Source organism: Megalops cyprinoides, chromosome 1 (genome assembly GCF_013368585.1).
Source record: "Megalops cyprinoides isolate fMegCyp1 chromosome 1, fMegCyp1.pri, whole genome shotgun sequence".
Taxonomy (NCBI): Eukaryota; Metazoa; Chordata; class Actinopteri; order Elopiformes; family Megalopidae; genus Megalops; species Megalops cyprinoides.
The window spans coordinates 36,466,692-36,483,958 of NC_050583.1; the positions used below are offsets into that span (position 1 = coordinate 36,466,692).

Below are 17,267 nucleotides of genomic sequence, written 5' to 3' on the forward strand. Positions count from 1 at the left end.
GTCTCCTTGGCTACGTCAGTGTTATGTGAATGGCGCCTCCCTAAGCCTAATTCTGACCTTAGCAGTATGGCCATATAGCAGTGTCCATGTGGTGATCTGCACTGTAGTGCTAACTCTCCTCTGTGTCTGTCAGGAGGTGGAGCAGTACATGTTGCAGACCGGCACAGTGAACAGCATGGAGAGCTCGCACTCGGTGCCCTCCATGTCCATCAGCGCCAGCTCCCAGAGCAGCTCCGTCAACAGTCTGGCAGACGGCTCTGATGACAGCGGCGAGATGGCCATGATGCAGGAGGGCGAGCACACGGTCACCTCCAACAGCTCCGTCATACACAGGCCCCAGGTCAGTGTACCTCTCAGCTCCGTCATACACAGGCCCCAGGTCAGTGTACCTCACAGCTCCGTCATACACAGGCCCCAGGTCAGTGCACCTCACAGCGCCGTCATACACAGGCCCCAGGTCAGTGTACCTCTCAGCTCCGTCATACACAGGCCCCAGGTCAGTGTGCCTCACAGCTCCGTCATACACAGGCCCCAGGTCAGTGTACCTCACAGCTCTGTCATCCACAGGCCCCAGGTCAGTGTACCTCACAGCTCTGCCATACACAGGCCCCAGGTCAGTGCACCATGGAGGTGTTACCTGGAAGAGATTTGGTGTAGATCAATTGCAGGACTTGCACTAATGGAGCGGTACAAAAAGCAAGAGAGGATGTTAAGTGTGGTTTGTTGAGTTGTCAGCTGCTTCATGTAGGCTGTTCCGAATGTCAGGAACAGGGTTGGTGTGTTCATTAGAGCTGAAGAGGAACTGCTGCAGTAGGAGTTTAGTTACATGGCAGCTGTAGGAATGTGTTTGGGAGTTACTGAAGGCTCTCATATATTTGAATATATCAGGATTAGTAACCTCTCACCTCTCTGTCTCAGGGCCATGATAACATCTATGATGACCCCTACCAGCCTGAAATGGATGCCCAGCAACAGGCCCCTTCTGGAGCACGCCGGCGAGGCTACTACCGCAACCGGGACCACTTTGCCACCATCCGCACTGCCTCTCTGGTAATCACGAGGCCACACAAGCTGCCGCTCAGAACCTGCCACTGCAACGTGGCACATTTCATCAGCTGAGGTAGCCCTGGAGCTTAGCCGTGCCCCGCACTGTGGCTGTAAATGCACACCAGCACACAGTGATCTAGCCTGGTTTTGTCCAAAGGGTGGGGCTGTTTAATGGTGATGCTGCTAATTTGTGTAATGTATTTTTGAATGACTTTTGTGAAAAGTGGTTTGTAATGTCAATGTAGTACCACCTATGGAGTTCGTAATGAGATCATAGGGGTAGTTGTGCAGGTTTTCCATTTGTTAGTGTCTTCTGTGTGGTGGCAAAGAATTCTCACTGCAGCACTGCCCTGCTAGTGACACAGTGGTTCCTAAGAAGCTGTGTGCTGCTTTCTTATTATCAGTGGGGAAACCCCCAGAGAAGCATTATTCTTCCTGCTGGTAACCCTGGTCGGAGGGGGCAGGTCTGAGTGTCCCGATCCCTCTCCAGGTGACACGTCAGATCCAGGAGCACGAGCAGGGGTCGGCACTGCGGGAGCAGATGTCCGGCTACAAGCGCATGCGGCGGCAGCACCAGAAGCAGCTCATGGCCCTGGAGAACAAGCTGAAGGCTGAGATGGACGAGCACCAGCTGCGGCTGGACAAGGAGCTGGAGACCCAGAGGAACAGCTTCGCTGGGGAGGGAGACAAGCTGAGCAAGAAGCACCAGGCCATCCTGGAGAAGGAGGTGAGGAGAGAAGAGACTCGGGGTTGATTTAGGGAAACAGCTGAGAGTGTTCTCTCTGTGTAAATGCACAGATCCTGGTCTCTCAGGAGAAGAGTTAAGGGAATAAGGGCGAAGACTGAAACGTACCTTGGTAGTATAGGTAGTTGAGGGCATGGCACAAAAATACTTGGAATAATAGTGGAGGTGGAAGTAGGGCTGGGCGGTTTATCGACTTTTTAAGGTATATCAATATATTTTCAAACAAGATATAGGATGAGACAACACCATTTATATCAATATAATTTGATATTACATTACATAACCCATTTCTTCCATAAAGCCATGCCAGTGTTTGCATCTCTCCTCTCACGCTAGGCTTCCACACAGCTAAACACCTTGCGAATTTCGCCCTACGACTTTTCGCTCTGGGGGCGTGGTCACGAAAACAGCAAGCAAGTTTGATTATCCTGTTAGTACCAAGTGTAGTTGTGGTGCGGTGACGTAGTTGGCTGGCAAGCTAGCTAGCTTGTGAAGTCAACCAGTCGACTGTGATGAAATGCGTTGTGTATGCTCTCCACCAGTTTCATTACCTCCCATTTTTTGCCGTTCATGTTCTGAATACAATGATTTTCTTAAGCCAATTAAATTATACTGTGCACACATCAATATGTTCAACAACAGTAGACTTACTCCCACCTCTCTAGAGAACATCACGTACCAAACACATCACACGCTGAACCTATTGGTCTTCACGTGGTTCTCATTTGCATAAAGTTGAGGATTCGCCATCTCAACTTTGCTTGCTTCGCTGAATTTGCTCCGATTTTGCCCAATCAGAGCGAATTTCACCCCCATACAACCTGAATGAGAACAAAGCGAAATTCGCTGCAAAGGAAGCGTACCGTCACACACTCCGTGCAACCCCGCCCCCACTCTCCTTCTACGTCTGCGCGCAAACCCGGCCCAACTCGATCGCACAAGTTCTCCTGCAGCATGGAAGGACACACAGCGCCGGTCCACGCTGCCGATACAATTTTTCCATTTACATGTTTTGCAGCTGTATATTTTGAAACGGGGAAGGAAACCTTGTCTTTGCACTTTATTTTGATCACAGTCTCTTTTAATAAAAGTGCTTGTGACATCTCACATGTGGCTTTGACTTACAACTGAACATTTAGCCCACTTCCTAGAAAATATCGCAGTATATATCGTGTATCGCCATTCAGCCTAAAAATACCGAGATATGATTTTTGGTCCATATCGCCCAGCCCTAGGTGGAAGTGTGAGGAGAGGAGAGACTTCCTAGCACAGGGTCCTCAGCCTGTCGACACAGGTGAACCCCCTGAGGATGTAGGGCGAATGAGTGGGAGTGCATCCACAGACAGGGAACGCCTAGGAGCGGACGGCAGACAAGCAGCTGATCGATCTGAAAGGACCAGCCGGTGCTCTGAGAACAGCAGCTCGCAGCGGTGGTACAGAGCAGTGTCTCTCTGTGTTCACAGACCAAGGCAGCACAGGCAGAGGAGAAGAAGTTCCAGCAGCACATCCTGAGCCAGCAGAAGAAGGAGCTCGCCAGCCTGCTGGAGTCCCAGAAGCGCCAGTACCGCCAGCGCAAGGAGCAGCTCAAAGAGGTGCGAGGGGAAGAACCTCTGCTGGGCCGACACTCACGCTGCGCCTCTCACTGATTATTTTTGGTCACAGCCCGCCGTTCAACACAGGCTTCACCTCTCGCAGTATAGTTTCATTTTCAGTCACATTACTCCGTTCAACATCTGCAAGTGATTCGAGTATAGAACTGCCTCAGAAGTGTCCAAAGCGCATTTGTTCATGTACATTGTCCAGTTGCACAGTCACGTGTGCATGGAGATAGAAGGCCCTATGGGAAGAGCCCAGCCTGGTGCACCCTCCTTAACCGCTCCCCCAATTTGTGCAGGAGCTGAATGAGAACCAGTCCACCCCGAAGCGGGAGAAGCAGGAGTGGCTGGTGCGGCAGAAGGAGTGTCTGCAGCAGCTGCAGGCAGAGGAGGAGGCGGGGCTTCTGCGCAGGCAGAGGCAGTACTACGAGCTGCAGTGCAGGCAGTACAAGCGGAAGATGCTGCTGGCCCGACACAACCTGGAGCAGGACCTGCTGAGGGAGGTACTGCACGCCTGCTCTCTCCACCTGGGTCTCTCTCGCTGTGTGTGCTTCTCACAGAACTTGATCAGACTGCTGAAATGTTGCCGGTTAAGGGTTTTTCTTTTCTTCCAATAGCAGGAGAGTGTACGTACTCTTCCTTTTGGTCCATGGTATCAGTTAGAGGTGATGTAAGATGGAGGACAGGCTTCACTGAGAATGGATTGTAGTATTTTATGGAAATATAAGTTGTCAGTATTGTGATGGTGGTGGAAAATTTGTTGGAAGTGCAATGATTTAACAATGGAAATATATGAAATCTCTGCCTGTACTGTTGTTCTCTGTTCAGCAGGTGCTAATGAAAGAGGCAGTGCATACAGGCTTCATGTGCTGCTCAGATTTCCATATGTCCATCTGTCTGTCTGCGTCTGCTGGTTTTATTATGTTTCTGAAACGTGGTGTTTCTCTCTGACCCGTCACCCCCTTTCGCCCTGCTCTTCTCTCCCAGGACCTGAATAAGAAGCAGACCCAGAAGGACCTGGAGTGCGCCATGCTGCTGCGGCACCACGAGTCCACCCAGGAGCTGGAGTTCCGGCAGCTGGGCTCGGTGCAGCACACGCGGGCCGAGCTCATCCGCACGCAGCACCAGACCGAGCTCACCAACCAGATGGAGTACAACAAGCGGCGCGAGCAGGAGCTCCGGCAGAAGCACGCCGTGGAGGTGCGGCAGCAGCCCAAGAGCCTGAAAGTGAGTGAGACTCAGCAGCAGCAGCAGCAACAGGAAGACCAGGGACTTGGGGAGGGGGAGGAGGATGAAGGAGGGGGCGGGGATGTCCCGGATGGTGGGGGCGTGGCTATGACTGTGATTGTCAGAGAGGGAGGAGTTAGGGCCCAGGAGTGTGGGGCGAGCGAAGAGACGTTGGAGAGAGAGGAACCAGGGGAGGATGCTGAGAACACAGGGGCTGCTGGTGTGGGTGTTACCGAGAGAATCTGTTCAGAAGGAGGAGAGGGGGAGGATGTGAGCAACCTGGATGCAGAGAGGGAGGAAGACCAGAGCAGGGAAGAAGGGAAGGAGGAAGAGGGGGTGGTGGTGGAAGAGGGAGGGAGAGAAGCCGTCAGCTCTGTTGGCTGTGAAGGTCAGGAGGAAGAGGAGGTGCAGAAGGAGGAAGGGGGTGAATCTCATCCTGCTGCCTGCAATGATGCAGAGAAGGGGAGAAAGGGAGAGAGCGCTGGGCATGCTCCCGAGGAGCAGGACGAGGAGGGGAAGATGCTTGCCGAGGGGCAGTGGGGACGTGGCGAGGGAGAGAGCGGTGAACGGGTGCTAGAGGGTGTGGGTTGGGAGGATGATGACGCAAGCGAGACCGAGACCGAGTCAGATGATGAAGTTGATGACGAGGAGGAGGAGGAGGGCAGGGGTGTGGCGGACGGCTGCCCCTCAGAGCTGATCGGCCTGTCCCCAGAGCGAAGGCGGAGCGTGGAGCAGAAGAGAGAGCGAGACCGCGAGGCCGACGAGCTCTCCGAATTCTATTTCCCCGATTCTTTAGAAGAACTGGAACCCCCATCTCTCTCAGCCCCGCCCTCTCCACCTCCCTCCCAATCCTCACTGCCCTCCCTTTTCTCCCACACTATCTGCCTCCTCCTGTCCCTGTCTGCTGCGGCCCACCCCACTCTCCCAGTCCTTCTGCTCCTCTCCATCTTCCTCCTCTCCCTCCGCCGCTCTCCTCCACTCCCCTCCCTGCCATCTCTCCTTCTGTCTGGGGAGATGGCTGTCCTCGCCCTTTTCTTTTCCTATCTCTTCCTGCGGTCCTGCTGCTCTGTCTCTTTCTCCCTCTACCTCTCGCTGGCTCTCTGGGGCTGCGGCCTCTTCAGCCTGGGCCTTTCCCTAAGCCTGGGCCTCTATTATGTTCCTGTGGCCCTAGTGTCAGCTTCCTTTCTCAGCTCACCCTCCCTCTTCCTCTCCCTCTACCTCCTTGTGGTCCTGGTGGTCCGCCCTGCCCGGGTTTTCCTGCAGAATGCCCCAAAGAAACTCAATCGCCTGTGGGTCAGAGTTCTGTTCAGACTCCCTAAGCCTTTATTCACAGTGTGTCAGTCCCTGTTGGGTGGGCTGGCTGAAAGGAGTTTATACGACATGTTTCCAAAGGCAGGGCGAAATTGGGGAGTACGTCAGTCGAAGATTCCTGTCCCCCTCAGGACCCTACCTGCTGAGTACCTATCCAGGCAAAACCACGGCACCCTAGCGGCTAGGTGTTTGCTTTGGAGCAGGCGTTTTCTTAGACGCCCAATAGGGGTCCTTGCTGACTGGGCGAATTCTATAGTGCTAAAGTTAGCTAGCCGCATCCTAAGAAAACTTCCACACAGCTACCTGTCTAAAATGCGGACCCTTGGTTTGTTGAGAGAGGAGAGGGCAAGTAGGTTGCCTAGGCTGTTGCCGAGGGAGGTGCGTGAGCAGCGAGAGAGGGAGCGGAGGAGGAGGGAGAGGGAGAGGAGGAGGAGGGAGGAGAGGGAGAAGATGATGAGAGAGAGTGGCAGGTGGGAGTGTGGATTGAGGCGAACAGCTTCAGGGAGGAGTGTGAGGGGGAAGGTGGTTCCTTGGAGATAGTTATAGAGAGAAGAGGATGTGTGCAAGTGTGATTGCAAACAAATCTTTCAGTCAGTTTCACTTTTGAAAGTGCACGTCTCACTCTGCCTGAATGTTTTTCTATAACGGTTGTGTGTGTGCGAGCATATGTGTTTGCGAGCATGCGCGTGTGTGAGTGAGCGTGTGTGCACGAGCATGTGTGCGCACACATGTGCATGCAGCATCCCCTCTCCTCCCTAGGTAGTGTCTGTAGCTCAGTGTAGTTCCAGCGTCAATTCAAATTATTTTGCTTTTTGTAAAAGTTTATCTAGTTTATTTTGTATTTTGAAAGAAAGAAACATGTTTTTGTATGGTTATTCTTAATACCATGGTTGTGTAATGGTGAATGATATGTCATGTTCAGTGTTTTTAAGAGATTTTAAGGTTTTGTGCCTCACTCAAGCAGTTAACTTTCAGAATAAATGGTTAGCGTTGATTATATCATAATAGATTATCATTGGCTGAAATACCCCAACAATTTCACCAAAGTATAGGAGACTACATAGGCTGTTTCCACCAGCAACATTCACCTGTGGGTTGACAGCCCCGGTGGACACTTTGGTCCATCTGAAAAATGCATTGCGTTTCCTTGAGATTATCATCAGATCTTTACCCCTTTTCTGTGTGGCATGTCTAACTAGCAACGCATGGGCCTGCTAGCTAGCTATCTTAACAAAAATAGTTCTTTGCAACTTACTAGCAACTAACTAGCCTGCTAAGTGGAAAAACAGTGCAACTTGACAGATTTTAATATTCTTCTGCATTGCTTGGAAAACAGTTAGCAGGTCTCTTATGTTTAACCATTTCAGTTTGTTGTAGCTGGCAGGTAATGTAGAGAAAGGGGTTTAACGTGAAGAAACTGTTGTTGTTTCCCCAGCCATGTAAGGGAACGATATCCCCATCTGGCTGCGTGTGCTCAGTGTTTATAATCGTAGTTGCAGGAGATGCCACAGTTGGCATTGTGCCAGGCTGTGTTCTCCGCTGTTGGGTCCATAAAACACCTAATTCTGCTGAAAAGTTTGGAGCCACACCCTGGCCTTAACAAGTACAAGGTAGCCACCTGTACTTGGAGTGAGCTGGTTTTAAACCTGTCTTGCCCTCAAATGGAACCAAGTGGAAACAGCCTTTTTGTGTCAAACCCCTGGTGAATGTGGCTGTTGTAAATGAGCTGTGGGAGCGTTACACTATGGATACAAGACACTACAGCGTGGTCATCAGTGTATCACAGTACAAATATCAGTGGCATGCAGACGTCTGCACGATGCAGTTATGGACTGGCCACTCTGTGCTCCCCAGCCACTTAACTTTCTGCTGTTTTAACACATCCGGTTAGGTGAGTTCCAGCCGTAATTTAGGGTACAGTGAACACAATTTATACAGTACTGTGGTTCAAGGACAGGTGCAATGCACTCCGTCATGCAATGCTGTGCCCCGCTCGCACAGGGTAGTGTAGAGGTGTGCAATCGAGACTGAATCGAGTCAGTGGACTGGGAATAGGGCTTTTAATGAGTCAGTGTTGTAATTTGACTCAGATCTTTTGAGTTTGTGTGTTTTTTTTTTTTTTTTGGTTACCGTCATTGTAATGTGAATGCATCCCCACTACATGTCTAGCTGCACAACCCTAAAGTCCTGCTTCATTGTGTATTGGCCACTCCCACTTGTGCACACTTTTCCTCAGTAAGCCTTTGTTTTAGTTTTGTCCATTGTGTGCAGAGCATCAAAGGAATCCTTTAACACATGTATGCTTCTAGAAAAATAATGGAAAAGGATTTGGGAAATTTTTCTACAAATTGTTGGCGTCCAGTTGATAAATTGAGTTGCAAATACGGAGTGTGGTGATGTCTGTGATGTCAGTGCTGTGGCTCATGGTCTCTCAGATCATGGCCTTTTATTGACAGAATAGATTTGTGTGTTACATCCTGCCAGATGGAACCCCTGTCAATAAGCAACAGTGCACTGACTGGTGGCACCAAGACATTTTCACTCGATAAGTAGGACCTGTTTTATTTCCACCTGGCTTTATTCTTAAGGTCCAGACACTTCACCATCTGTGGGCAATCACCCACTTGACTAATAAGCCAGTGTACCATAATATTTACACAGTCGGTTGCTTCAGAATCATAGTGAATTATAAATGATCATTTAATGAAATTGATGCTACCACATTTCATCTTGCGAAGACTTGTATGGTATTTTTCTAAAAACAGACATGTATGAAAAGATGAATGATGCATTTCTTTTAATGCTTAGAATATTTTAACTCATTGTTAGACACCTTGTTGTGTTCCAGTCTCCTCTGTCAGTGAGCCTTTTCGAGTTTGCCTTGTTTTCTTCAGCGGCTGTTAGAAGAAAATAGCTCAGTCAGAACTGAAATTGGAGAGCATCACTTTGCTGTCACAAGATCGAGAGGAAGAGTGTGATTGACAAGTATGGGAAAAACTGTAGTTCGGTTTAGCAAGTAAGCAGTCCTGTTAGAGAACGAAAACTAATTTGTCAGTAAGTAAACATGATCAACCAGTTGGGAATGCTATATAAATAACAACTGATAGGAATGTTGTTATTGGTTCGCTGGTATCGGGACACTAAGGAAGGAGAAAGGAGGAAGATGATTGGTCAATATGTGGTTGGGTTTGTTTGAAGATGAACATTTCTATTATTGCACTAGTAGCAATAATTTCAACTTCAGAAGGATTTACCATGTAAACATTTGTTTTGTTAGTATTAATGAAGAATTAGAAGTTGTCTGTTTTTATTAAAACTGTTCACTTGAAAAATTTCTTTATTCAAAGTATCCAGTGTGCAAAGAATACCTCCATATCAGTAATATTTAGACATTATTTCTTGAAGTCTGAATCACATTGTTATTTATGAGATTTGATTGTGTTTCTTTCTTTAAATTGCAGACACATTTTTTTATCAAATGTATTTCCAGCCATGAAGACAATCTGTTAGTTATTGAATGTGTGATGCCACATATAAACACACAAAGAAAGAAAGAAAAAAAACTAGAAACCAAAGATAATGGAGATTGGGCTCCTGAATATGAGAGAGTACAAAGAAAACTTTCCAATGAAGAAATGAAATACTGGATGATATTTCAGTTTTGCACTGGCTTTAATCTTTTCAATGTTGAACTGTGAACGCTTTAAGAAAACAGACAGCTCACACATTGTTTTATTTTAAAAATCCTGTTTCCGTGGTCTTATTGTTTTATGCAGGGAAAAATGTTTTGTTGTAAGAGCCATGAAATTTACATTTCACCCCCCTTGCTCTCTCTTTTAGGAATCCTGCACTCCATTTGTTAATTGACATATTTGCCACGTGCAAAATCACTAAAGGCACGGCTTTGTGGAAAATCAATGTAGAAAAAGGGAGACCGGAAGAGCAATTCCACGAGGGTCAAACAATTTATTATAATTGGAGAGTTTAATTTCAGAGTGCAGGATTGCTATAAAATAGGGCTTGGGTTGTGTAGTCTCCCTCTCAGACCTTCATTTGGGGCATATGTATTATAATGCCCCCTGATGTGCATTAGTTTATGCATCTCTATCTTGATGTATAACCAGAGTGCATTACTTTGATATAAACTGAATCTGCACTAGAAACCCATAAATACTTTGCTGTTCATCAGTTTCTGTTCAGTGAATGTACTTTAAGTTCATGTTATCGTTATTTCTTAAGTTCCATTATTATTTTGTCTTATTTGGATGTAATTTATGTTTTTTTTAATGTCAAAGAATTTATGAATTTTATATAAATCTATATTTCGTATATGCAGTATTTATATGGTTAATGCTGCATTATGTGTGTGTGCATGTGGCCATTTTGTTTGCACTTCATCCTCATTTGTGTCTGAGCGAATGTGTGTGTATGTGTAAGTATATGCAATATTTCCTTATACTTACAGATTTCCTCCACCCAGAAATAAATGTTCTTTTTGTTGAAAAATCATTTTAGTTTGTTTGTCTTGTTCATTTTTATATTTATCTCTCTTAGTTTGTCTTTATAATTTCCTGCCATCATCCTTTTCATTTATTAGTAATTCTTTCATACTTTGCCACTTTGATAGGGGGAATCTCATGTCAAAAGGATTAAAACACAAAGGGACCAATCATATTCTTCCTGTCTCCCAAGAGCTTGTTTTACCATCCATATGCTCTCTTTCTCTCTCTCTCTCTCTCTCTCTCTTGTTTCCTCTTCCTCTGTGCTGTATTGAGTCGAACTGAAGTCATCCCTCCTCTCACCCAGAGATGTAGTGCATTTGATTGTCCTGAACTGTTCTGAAGTTGTCACTGTCTTTTTCTTCTACTCCTGTTGTACCTTTTCTTCCCTGCCCTATCACCCTTTTTCCGGAGAATGTAATTTCACTTTTTTCCCCCTCACACACCATGTCATATGAGAGCAGACAGTAGCAGCTATGATTCTCCTGCATGTTGCTGAATGGGTCTGGGATCAACATACATGCAGTGACTTCATTTTGGACATGTTCTTTGAGAGAGTGCAAAGGGAGTGAAAGATTGAGAGACAAAAGGAATGTGTAAAGATGAGGGGCCGGAATGGGGAAATGAGTGTGGAGAATCAGTGTAACGTGTAAATCACACTTAAGATAATCTACATACAAATAGCAGTGCCTGCAGATTTAAAATTTTCACACCTCTTTCTACCATCTGAAATTTTATGTGTTAGTACTCTGTAATGCCACATTCCTCATGTTCCTTAATAATGATATTAATACTTTCTAACGCCTGGATGCTCACAGCACAGTTTGTAGTTTATTTTTTTTCAGGTAAGTTCAGTGAAAAAAAAATAGTCTCTGGATGTGTCAGTTTCTCTCTCAGTTCAGTGTTAATGTGCCGTAGTGTACACACTCTTCTGTGCTCTCAGTCTACCTCATGTCTGGTTTCCATGTACTTGCTTTCCTCTTGATGCTCTCTCTCTCTCAAGGGCACTTGAACGTGCGCTGTCTTTGTGTCCCCAATGTATGTGTTGGTGCTATTAATCTTTCACTTTAGCATACGCCTCAGCCGTCTCTTCTACTCCCCTTTTAGGTTTCATTTTAAATGTTAATTGTAGTGTACAGATTGATAATGACGATCACAATCACAGATTAAGGAATAAATTCTTTTTTTCCCCCTCCAGTCACTCAATCAGTGTTATTGTGCACTGCCAAATCTGTCTGCACACACTGTTCCACACAGGTAACAGTCTAGGTAACTAGGTAACAGTCCCATGAACGCCTCTCTTTCTGTTCAGTCCAAAGAGCTGCAGATCAAACGTCAGTTCCAGGACACGTGCAAAATCCAAACCCGTCAGTACAAGGCTCTGCGGAACCACCTGCTGGAGAGCACGCCCAAGGCGGACCACAAGGCTGTCCTCAAGAGGCTGAAGGAGGAGCAGACCCGCAAACTGGCCATCCTGGCAGAGCAGTATGACCACTCCATCAACGACATGCTCTCCACACAGGCTGTGAGTAAGGCAAGGAGAGACCCTGTCTACGCATTACACCACATCTATGCACTGAGCCACTGCCAGGGTGTACTCAGACATGTCTGTGATATTGTGGCCGATACACGGCTACATCCTGCAGCGGGTTGCAGAGAGCTCCAGCCCAGCCCGGTGGGCCCGACTTCATACGCTTGCACACATACACAATTCAGAGACGGCAGGGACGGTACCCAGGTGGTACTATGGGAGGAAAACCAAAACTCCACAAAGGCAGGTTTAATCCCTAGAGTTGTTAGACTGCATAGACCACATATTCTCTGTTGACAGACATCTCAATTTCATACTTAGCTGAAGGCTAACATAATTAAATAGATGATAAACATTCATGGATTATATATGTTTTATATAGAACACTTCCCATGATTGCATCTCTAAGTGCTATACTGTTAGAGATAGGGGAGATGGTACAATTACAGTGAAGTATCAAAGAGCAAGTAAAGGAGGTGATCAAGTGATATGGCTGGGTACAAACTTAATAGTGACAGTAAAAATATATAGAATATACACACAAACACACAGACCCATAAACACAGGGAAACACTGCAAAAAGTGGCTCTAGTAAAAGGTTGATGTGAGGTGAGGGAACATTTCTCTTTCTGAAGTGGAATTACAAAGGGTATTGTTACTCATCATATAGATGTCTATGTCAAAGACATCCATAGTTTTCCTTTGAGCAAGGAATACAAGAGAGAATTCTGGTTTTGTTCCATCAGAGCTCTTGAACCCTTAATTGGGTATTAAGTTATGTTGAATCTGAACAGGTGATTCAGTCTGAATGGTGGATGGCTGAGTACCTTAAGCACATGGTTACCAGCATGTAGCGAAGGGCGAGAGCAGTCACACTGCCCTCCCCTTCGGGAAGCGCACCCATGCGCTTCACGCACCAAGGCATCCCTCACGCATCCCCCACTGTACTTCTCCCATGCCAGGGTGCCCCACTCACTGGTGCTTCACCCATCTCTGGGGTCCCTCTCACCGTTATTCACTCATCTCCGGGGTCCCTCACACACTAGGGTTAACCAAACCTGGGGGTCCCTCATACGGCTCACACACTGGGCACGCCTCCGATGGCCTCGTGGCCGGCCATCCCACCGCTGACACCATTTGTAGCAAAGAGCGAGAACAGTCACCCCACCCGGCCTCAAACCCTGGTCTACGGGGGTCCCAAACCTGCAACTTTGACCACGATGCCAAAGAGCCAGCCTCGTTGGTATGGCAGTCAGAGCGCATAATCAACCATAGTGATGGCACTCTGTCACACGGCATAAATTTAGTGGAGTAATTAATCCCATTACATTTACATTTATTCATTTGGCAGACACTTTTATTCTAAGTGCTTGCATCCAGAAAACCAAAAATTTTATTTTTTACTTTATTTTTGGTCACATTACAATCTGTTTGACTTAAGTGTAATACATGGTAATTACATTGAATGAAATTGAAGAATATGAATTCATCAGATTTAAAAAGGTAAACAAATAGACAGTAGTTCTTCAATATCATCCAGACCCTTTGTAAATGAAAATCAATAGCCAGTTTATTGAGGGAGGGAACAGGTTTGCTTTTGAAACATTCAGTTCTGCTGTAAGAGAAGACCAGTTTGTTATTGCAGCAGGTAACCAACCTTGTTACATGCCTTCTGCAAGATGGTAACTAGTCTCTAAACTGTGAATTGAATAGGTTGGATTTAAAGCAATACAAATTCTTTCCCATGTTTTCCAGAGTGAAAGTGCATGCAGTGTTTGGATTGTGGAAGCGTAGTTGCAGTATGGTCTGCCCAGGATGATCTGGCCTGTGCTCCATTCACATGGAGAGAGTGAGAGAGCTGTGTAAGGCCAGAGCAGCATATTCTAAAGAAACATCTCTGGTGCTCTCACACCAGGGTTGCTTACCCTTTATCGGACTGATCCTTACATTGCGTTAACAATGAAACTGGATGATGACATCACTTTGTCAGATATTGAGTCTCTGTCCTGACCTCACAGTTTGTCCTTTTTCCAGTTGCGATTGGATGAATCACAGGAGGCAGAGTACCAGGTGCTGCGAATGCAGCTTCAGCAGGAGCTGGAGCTGCTGAATGCCTACCAGAGCAAGATCAAGATCCACACCGACACTCAGCATGAACGTGAGGTCAAGGACCTGGAGCAGAGGGTGTCCATCCGCCGGGCCCTGTTGGAGCAGCGGGTAAGAGCGTGGGCAGAGGGGAGGAGCAGAGGATATGGTTCCCAGTGCTGTGCGCGCATGTCTGCGTCTGTGTGTGCTTCCCGGTGCTGTGTGTGTCCTGTGCTGACAGCGTTCTCCCTTCCTCAGATCGAGGAGGAGATGCTCTCTCTACAGAATGAACGCTCGGAGCGGATCAGAACCCTGCTGGAGCGCCAGGCCCGTGAGATCGAGGCCTTTGACTCTGAGAGCATGCGGCTGGGCTTCAGCAACATGGCACTGACGGGCATCCCCGCAGAGGCCTTCAATCAGGGCTACCCAAACCCCCCCACTGCCTCCGGGGGCTGGCCCTCACGGCCAGTCCCTCGCTCTGGCAGCCACTGGACACACGGGGTGCACCCCCAAAACTCCGGGGCGCCGCCCTCCTGGCGGAGCCAGAACAGCTGCAGTGGGAGTAGCAGTGGCTTCAGCAGGGCGGAGTCAGTCTCAAGCAGGGACGGGGGCGTCCATTCCTCCCACTCCTCTGCCTCTTCCTCCTCCTCCTCCTCCTCTTCCTCCCACCACCATCACTACCTCCAGCAGCACTACCACCACCAGAGTACTCCGCACCTTTACCGGGAGAGAGAGAGGGAGCGGGAGAGAGAGCGGGAATGGGGGGGAGGAGGGGGCAGCCATGGGTCCCACTCCCACGCCCACTCCCACCACTTACCCTCCCACTCCTCCTCTCAGTCCTTGGCCCTCCTACCACCACCACCACCCCCGCCCCCAATCTCGCTCTCCTCCTCCTCCCCGCCCTCATCATCCTCATCCTCCTCCTCACAGGGGGGCTACAGCGGGAGTGGGGGTGGAGGTGGAGGCGGAGGCCTGGCGGTGAGGGGCCCCAGTTTGATGGCCCTGAGGAACAGCCCCCAGCCCTTAAGGAGGACTGCCTCTGGTGGGGGGCCAGGGGGGTCTGGTGGTGGGGAGGGGGGTCTGAGTCGGAGTACCTCGGTCACTTCTCACATTTCCAATGGCTCACACCTCTCCTACTCCTAGAGAGGACAAAGAGGAGAGGGAAGGGGAGGGGTCAAGAGGGTGGGGATGGACGGATCACAGAGCAGAGCAGAGAGGGAAATCAAGTTGGGGAAGGACAGGTGACATTTACTTCCGTAAAACAGAAACAAAGCAAAGTAGCAGAAAAGAGCAGAGAGCCTTACTGGTGTAGAGACAAACAGAATGAAAGAGAAATGCATGCTCCTGACAAGAGGCAAAAGGCGGAGGGAATTCAAAAATGACAAAAAACGAAAATTAGCCTATCAATGTTAAAGATCATGAATATATTAATTTGAAAAGGGAGACAGTTGCATTGAAAGAAATTGGGTAATGTACATAATGCAGAAATGGAAACAACTTATTTTCAACAGCAGTGATGGCTTTTGAACTTTGTGGGGGTCAAAAGAGAGGTATGGTGCAGATTTTTTAAATAGAAAATTTTTTAAAGAGAAGGAAAAGAAAACTTCACTGCCATACAGTGGCTCGGAACACCCGCTATACATCCACCCACTGCTTTTAAGGTTTCTTAAAGGGGTGCTAACATGGAGTATCTTATTGTTGGCCGAGCAATAAATATAGATATGTATATTGATGCGAATATACACAATGCTGGTAAAGTGATTCGGCCTAGTCCTACCCAAATATGTACCTACAGTACTATTAAGAGGCAAGCATTTGTGGAACAAGAAAGGACAGCTCCCTGTATTCAATGATGAGCATACTGAGTATATGTATATATGACATATATGTGTATGTATGGGAGTTGCTAAACTGCATGAAATTACTGTACAAAGCATTTGTATACATAAGAATACACATTTATATATATAGTACTTGTCAAAAGTATATTGACAGTAAAGTTAATTCACTGTCCCACACTTTTGACCTATATTGTACATATATATGTGTATATAAAAGCACTAACTCTAAAACACTTTTCTATAGTAATAATAATAATAATTATCATCATCATCACTATACTCATGATATGGTAATGATAATGGTTATGGAGCAAAAACCCAGAATTAGAAAGCAAAATACTTTTTCAGGAGTTTATTATTATTATTACTACTGCTACTGCTACTACTGTTACTACTACTACTACTATTACTAATGCAATTATTATTGTTGTTGTAATTATGTATGATGTACACTAATTCTGTTATTTTTAAATTTTCTTTTTAAATGCCAATCTTGACCACTAGGTGGGGAATGTGAGATGTGTGACTAATAGAAATTTAAGAAGAGATTTAAAAAATAAAATAAAAACTAGAACTTTCTAACCAACCATTCCCTGGTTATCCTCAGGGTATGGTGTCTATGGACAATACATTGTCAAGAGATTGTGGTGTTTTACAGCCAGTATTAATTGTGTATATATAGAGTGTCTCTAGCCGCGCCAACCCCACCTCAACGAGTGTTATATGCCAGAAGACTGATGTATTTAACAGTGACAAAGAAAATTTCAAAAATTCAGTTAACTATAACAGTTGTGCTGTCTGGTGAAGATGACTGAAACTCTAACCACAGGTTAATGGTTTTCCAAAACAGTATGATTCATTTACCACTCAGTTATTCACAAACATTAGGTTTATGCGACAGACTCAAACACCAGTGCCCAAGATCTGCCATTAGCGTATTTCACCATTTTCAGTTAAACATGCATCTCCTTGGATGCACTGAATGGTACCGGTACTGTATGTATATATACACACGGTGGTCATCTACAAATGCTGTCCAGGATCAGGGCTGGAGAAAAAACAGGTAAAAGAAATACATTGCTGTCATCCCAATTTCTACTCTGTGATATGAGACACTGAAAAGGGGAGCTGGCTATTAGAAACCGATGCATTAAAATCAAGTCTTTTGAGAGGAAATTTGTTGTACAGAAACAAGGTAATAAAAAAAAAATCAAATGACTGAAAATGAGCAGAAAGATCATGTATTTATTTCGTGACACCCAACACCGCTTTCTGTGTTCTTCGTCTGGGCTCACTTCCGTTGTTGCAACAACTACAGTGTACTGTGTGTGGGGAAGTAATCCCGAGGAAATAATTTAATTTGAGTAAAACAACTGATCCATTTAA

General features: G+C 46.6%; 1 protein-coding gene across 2 annotated transcripts in view; it reads left to right on the top strand.

Annotated features, from left to right (window-relative positions):
* Positions 1-15,889, top strand: part of taok2b (TAO kinase 2b) — a 33,443-nt gene extending 17,554 nt beyond the window's left edge. The window contains exons 12-20 of one of the 2 annotated variants that reach the window (XM_036545918.1): positions 134-340; positions 919-1,050; positions 1,538-1,774; positions 3,256-3,384; positions 3,687-3,890; positions 4,375-4,614; positions 11,737-11,949; positions 13,990-14,172; positions 14,299-15,889. In XM_036545918.1, the coding sequence (XP_036401811.1) occupies positions 134-340; positions 919-1,050; positions 1,538-1,774; positions 3,256-3,384; positions 3,687-3,890; positions 4,375-4,614; positions 11,737-11,949; positions 13,990-14,172; positions 14,299-15,183 (2,430 nt within the window). In that variant the 3' untranslated portion in view covers positions 15,184-15,889. Of the gene's footprint in view, positions 1-133; positions 341-918; positions 1,051-1,537; positions 1,775-3,255; positions 3,385-3,686; positions 3,891-4,374; positions 6,586-11,736; positions 11,950-13,989; positions 14,173-14,298 lie in introns of those variants that run through there. The other variant, XM_036545909.1, reaches the window with a different exon arrangement.
* The last annotated feature ends 1,378 nt before the right edge of the window (positions 15,890-17,267 follow it).